This window comes from Pinus tabuliformis, chromosome 7, assembly GCF_031772625.1.
Source record: "Pinus tabuliformis cultivar Carrire ecotype Pingquan chromosome 7, CPIR1, whole genome shotgun sequence".
Lineage (NCBI taxonomy): Eukaryota > Viridiplantae > Streptophyta > Pinopsida > Pinales > Pinaceae > Pinus > Pinus tabuliformis.
Window position 1 is genome coordinate 1561877662 of NC_142293.1, and position 6626 is coordinate 1561884287.

Consider the following 6626-nt stretch of genomic DNA (forward strand, 5'->3'; position numbering starts at 1 on the left):
ATTTTTTTTTTTTTTTCCACTGGAAAAAATCGTAATTTTCATTAAAAGAAGAAAATTACATATTGTATATGCAGGCCGCATATGCTTTACTATTCATTGTGTGATCACCACGCAGGGTGATTGCTTGTAACATGTCAAAAAATACTAATTTATCATCATTTACAGTTCTGTGTTTATATCAGTGACTAGACCACGCAGGGTCTGTGAAAACATCCAGAGAAATGAAACTGTTGTATATACATATGACAAAAGATCAAAAATTGCCTCAATTAGGGATCCCTGGGACCTTGGTCCCGTTGATCTCGATGGTCTATGTAAGGCCTGTGGTAGTATCTGTGCTCCTCCGAACCCTGTTGTTCCGTTATTATCCATTCACCTCTGGGTAGTAGCGCTGCCTCCTTGGATAGTTGGTCAGCGCTTTGATTGTGTTCCCTGTAAATGTGAATGCAAGAGACATGGTTAAATTCAGTCCATAAATTTTTTGCTTCATATATTATATTGCTGAGAGTGTGAATGTGGCAAATAGAATCATGATTGATCCAATTTACGACAGTCAAAGAATCCCCAAATATATTCAGGTGTGTGCACTGTTTTTGTAGGGCGAATTGCATTAAGTTTCTCAGAGCCATTAGTTCAGCAAGATTATTTGAGCCCACACCGAGCCCCATTTTGACCATGTATCTGTGGTGTTCGTTGATATGAAGCACAAAACCTCCCCCACATCCTGTTTGATTTGCTGCGCCATCAAAGAAGGCCCATGCTACTGTTTTATCTATAATGGGCGGGGGTAGTATGGATCTGATCTTGGGTGGAGGCGGGTCTGGGAGTTCTTGGTATGCAGATATAATAAGAGCTTCTGTGCGCGGCCAGATTATAGATTTCTCTTCAAATATATACTGGTTCCGAGCCAGCCAGATGTACCAAGCGACCACAAGGGGGAGGTTAAGGATCTTTGAGCCCGGGAATCTATTGCTCCAATCTTCCCATGCATTTGTCATATCATTCCCCCGCCATGCATCGACGATGCCCAGAGCTGCAGTGATGTTTTGCCATACAGCACGGGTGGTAGCGCAGTGTAAGAAGAGGTGCACCATTGACTCAGAGTCTGCTTTACACAAGGAGCATCGGGAGGGTCCGAAGATTGCTCTGCGCATGAGGTACTCGCCCGTGGGTACTATATCCTGTAGAATGCACTAGAAGAATATCCTGGAGCGGGGAGGAGCCTTCAGCTTCCATAAACTACTCCACCATTTCTGTGTTATGTCTGGTTTATTGGGTGAGATGAGGGTGGTGTATCCATGTTTTGGAAAATTTATGTTAATTTATTTTATATATTACTTGAAAAAAATATTTTGAATGAAATTTTATGATAATTTTAAATCTATTGAACATCTAAAAAAGTAAAGGTTTATTTTTTGATGTGCAAATTTTATTATTCGGTAACACATTATTTTAATTATAATTTTTTTATTAAAATATTTTATTTATGACTCGTATAATTTAAATATATAAATTAGATATTAATATATTTTTAAAGTGGAAAGTAAAAATTATATATTAGCGAAATAAAATATTTTCTCATATATAATTATTTTTTTTATTAATATTTTCAACTTATTACATGGATTATATATTAAACATTGAACAAATTACAAATCTATCTCATACTTTATACTTTGAATTATAATGTAGCTATCAATAAAATAACTCAATCAACATGGATATATTTTATTTATATAACATATGTTGAATTTTTTTTTGTTATATATATATGAAATATTTATTCAACATGCATAACATTATTATTAAGATATTTTTATTTATTATTGATACTAAAATATTTTTTTGTTATTAATATGATTTTTAAATATCACATATCAATTGAAGACAAAATGTATTAAGTTATTTAATTTTGAGTTTGGGTGTCCCAAGAGTTTTTCACAGGCCCAATTTATTCATGCATTCAAAGAATTTTAAATGACAACAAATCACAATGTTGCTTGAAATTAAAACTACGAGTTTAAATATGCAAAGTTTGAATGAGGCCATTGAATTTATGTATGCATTCAAAACACAGTTTAATCAACAAGAAATCACAATCTCTCGAGAAATTGTGTGACCGCATTTTAACTAAAAGGTCATTTCTTCTATATTAATGTATCAACTCTATATTAAATAGTAAAGAAATTACACATCTTTTTCTACATAAAAAACCACAGACTTAAAAAAATTGTGGTGAAAATGTCAATTATTCAAAATTATTTGGGCAAAATTCCAACAATTCCTAAGTGATTTTGATGACTTAGATGTCTTTATATTAGATGTGTCACTCATCCGGTAATTCACATTACATAACGAGAAAATAAGTTATGTAAATAAGTGTGAATGAAGAATACATACTATCCGTGATAGATTTGATGGAGTTGAGAGGTCACCCTCTCTTCACAGTGATCGGCACCTATCTCATTTCGGACTGTACTAATAACTTCTTGTTACTGTAAGTATGACTTTTAATGCTTCAGCATTGTACTGGATGGTTGGTCCGACTCTATTGTGCTGTCAAATACTACAGTGGAGAAGACTATGCAAGTATCAAAAAATTTATGTACAAAAACTGTTTTAAAAATAAATAATTCAACGTTTGCTTCCTTTTAGTTTATCAGTTCGTTGATTCCTTACTGTGTGTTGCAGAAGGACTCCACATTCATTCATATAACTCAGTGACAATTGAATTGAACGAACCACACAATTACTTAATAACCCTATTTATGAAATTTCAGTATTTATAATCGTTGAAGTATTCTCTTTTAACTCATGTAACCCAGTGACTTTATAATTGAGAGGACAACACAGTTAGCTAGTGATCATTATGAAGTATCATTGTCTTTGTAAATGTCTAAAAATTTGTAACATTTCAGTGGCAGTGTATTTAGACTGGGGTGTTGTTAATGAAAATGTAATTGAGATACATTATAGATTAAAAAAAAACATTATATTTAATTGTTTAAAAAAAGAGATTTATTTTTCATAAATAAAAATTTTGAAATGTTTATTAATGGTGGAGTGTAGTAAATTATTATAAGATTTGTTATTTATTTTGGTGGTTTATTTACAAAAATAAAATAATTATAAAAATAAGTGTATATGTTTTGGAAGAGATTTTACAATTTTAATTTGATTTTCAATAATTATTAGATAGATAACAGGGATTTAACTTTTATAAAATATTTTTAAATATATGCAAATCAAAGATTAAGATTTATTTCTGAAGTAGTTATGTCTTTTTTCTCTTCTAATTAAATTCATTAATTTAAAAAGTGTCATATGAAAAGACTGGTTTTTTTAGTACATGGTGTTGATAAGTCATCTATTGACCTGTGGTATTTTAACAAAGGCTATGTTTTGTCCATAATAATTCTTTTTATCAATCATAATAATAATAATGTTATAATTTAGTTAATTGTTATTATTGTTATTATTTTTTTAATTTAGCAACTTAAGATGTATGATGAAATAAGTATTTTGAAGTTTATTATGAATGGAATGCCTATGGACGTTTACCAACCGTTTGATTATATGGTTGTGCTAGTTAACGTCTATTATATTCTATTTTATTGATAAATTTAATTTTGACAATTTAAGATAAATGTGAGTGGCTAATAAATTTGTTACATATTTTTTTTAAGTGAATATGTTTAACTTATATATGAATTCTTTTCATCCATATAATAAAGTTATAATTTAGTTAATTTTTATTATTATAATTATTTTTTAATTTAGCAACTTGAGATGTATGTTGAAATAAGTGTTTTGAAGTTTATTATGAATAAAATCTGCTTATGGACGTTTACCAACCGTTTAATTATATGGTTGTGCTAATTAACTTCTATTGGGGAACAACAATCTCTACAACAGCCGAAGTCATAGTTGAAACCCTAGAACGAGGGCTCCGAATAATGACGGCCATGGAAATCAGATCCAGCGATGTGACAGTCCACATTGGATGTAGGAAGTCTGTTTATGTCTCCAACGCATCGTCCCCGACTCGATCTAAGTTTGCTAGATTGTGGCGCCTGGATTATGCGTTTAACAAGGGTACCAGACATTGCTTAATTTCTCAAAGGAATGCACAAGCCGTTGGCAATGGCTGTCGCGGAGTTGTCACTATGGCGGGCATAGGGAAGTGCTTGGTGATAGCACTGCGAAGGAGATCTAAGGTTTTGAAAATGCGCTCTGTGGGCTCACGTCTCCTCACCAGCGGTAGAGGCATGGCGAAAACTACAAGGGGCATAAAAAACCAAGACCCAGAGCAAAAAACCATAGATGTTTCCTTGGGTGAGACTGATCTTCCCAAATTAGAGATCCTCGTTGCAGATCTACACTCGAGGAGGTCATTACCGACAAATGACCCATGCTTTTGGGGTATCCTCTGTGAAAAGGCCAAGGTTTTTCACAACAGGAAAAATGGGGTGCCATGAAGAAGATTCATGGAGCAATGGTAGCCGCGAGCCATGGGAGGAGGCTAGAGCAACATACAAGACCTAATGCTAGGGATTACCTTGGACCAGTACATGACGAACACCGGTGGGTAATGCTGGTCCACAAACGAAACAACCCAGATCAACGGAGAGCTACAACGATTGCAATGAACACCACAAAGTGGCAAACACTCCAACATTGGATCTTGAAGCCTCTGCTCTTGAAATGCTCGAAGGTAAACAAGGTACCCTCTTTATTAGATGTATGGAAGGGAACACAGTATGCATCAAGATAGGGAATTGGGAGGAGATAAAAACACTCAAACAGAGGATACAAGAAAGGATAGGTAGCCCACCTTGCAAACAACTCTTAATCTACACAGGGAAAGTATTGCAGGAAGAGCACAAACTAAAAGAATACGACATAGGCAACGACTCAACTATCTACCTTAACACAAGACTTCGTGGAGACTGCTCTGGCACAAGCTCAAAAGGACCCGTTTCCTTCAAAGACGTAGTAAAAGGGAAGATGGAACCTCAAGCGCAAAAAGAACAACAAGCTACGACCCCTAGTGCCTATATCATCGAATAGACAACTCAGAACCTTGCATTAACAATTGCTATACCTGAGGTAACTAAAATACATGATGATTATTTATCTAAAGCAGCGATATGCAAGTTTAATGGGTTTTGGCCCAAACCGGAAGCCCTTCATCAATGGATTTACTCCATATGGATAGAAAACTGTGATATCCACCTCTGTTCAAAAGGATTCTTTATTGTCAAATTCGACAAAATGAATGACAAGGAATATGCATTGAACGAGGGACCATGGTTCTGGGGTAATGCTGGCCTTTTTATGACATCTTGGTTTTCGGAATTTGACCCAAACACCATGGTGGTTTCCAAAATGCTCGTGTGGGTAAAGTTATACAACCTACCTCTGCACTTTTGGCACATCAAAGTATTAGTAGGCATTGGCAACGCTTTGGGGAAATTCTTAAAAGTAGATAGTGAATGCCTTTGCAAGGATATCTATACTTTTTCCAGGATCTGTGTGGAGGTTGATCTCAGTCAAGGATTACTAGACCACATCCTCTTACTCCACAACGAAAGGGAATGGGCCCAACCACTTTATTATGAAAACACTGCCTTGAAATGCCGCATTTGTCATCAAACTGGTCATCTACAAAGTGCATGCCCACACATCAAAAAAGACAAGAAAAGAAGACAACCACCAAAGCCGAAAGGATGGAAGTTTTCAACCACATCGACAGATGACATAGAAGAGGAAGAAAACACAGAAACTACCACAAACAACATTTTCTAAGAAGCAAAATATCCAGGAAATAATCCAGAACCCAATGAAAAAGCACCCTACACAACGCACAGAATGATGAAAATAAGATTTTCTCTGCAATAGTTCCAAAGACAACCAATCCACTGCAGCAAAGTGAGCAACTCATCCTAGGGCAAGAAATTGGTGGCAGCAAGCGAGCATACTCTACAGAAAGCTCAGATTCTGAAAAAGAAACCCCAGCTGCCACAAATGAAGCATAAATGTCTATTATAATAGCCACGCCCAACAATGAAGGTTGGCGGAAAGTGGAAAAAAAGAAAGGTAGGAAAGCATAGATAGCCATTAAATTATTATTTTTAGATCATGTTGCATCAGGACAAGTTTTGATAAAGCATATGCTGGTTCAACATCTACAACATGTAATTTTGCTCAATATGAATAAAATTACGATTTTTCCTTTGGAAAAAAAACTTCTATTATATTCTGTTTTATTGATAAATTCAATTTTGACAATTTAAGATCCAAATCTTTTGAAAATCATTTGAAGCTTCATATATTTGTTTTTAAGGTCAAAACTTTGTTATTGTCTTGTTATTTGAACTCATAATGAGTAATATTGTCCTGTTATTTAATATAGAATATAAAGATATTTATTCATCATATATATATTAGTAAAAGGATTAAGCATTAGGAAATTTTTAATTAAAAGACTAAATATAATTTTTTAATGTGTAAGTAAGAAATTTAAAAATAAAAATTGGAAATGAAATGTAAAAATACTAAACAAAATAACTAAGATAATTTAAATTATGGAAATATATATATATATATATATATATAGATAGATA

At 33.8% G+C, this 6626-nt stretch overlaps 1 protein-coding gene across 1 annotated transcript; it reads right to left on the bottom strand.

Moving 5' to 3' along the window:
* Nucleotides 1-269: 269 nt before the first annotated feature.
* On the bottom strand, nucleotides 270-1094 carry LOC149254002 (uncharacterized). The gene has a single exon (XM_089454654.1). The coding sequence runs from the start codon at nucleotides 1092-1094 to the stop codon at nucleotides 270-272; it is 825 nt and encodes a 274-aa protein (XP_089310780.1).
* Nucleotides 1095-6626: the final 5532 nt, after the last annotated feature.

Bases quoted from the DNA above. Each gene is read 5' to 3' on its own strand.
- LOC149254002 (XM_089454654.1), bottom strand. From the start codon at position 1,094: ATGGTGCACCTCTTCTTACACTGCGCTACCACCCGTGCTGTATGGCAA.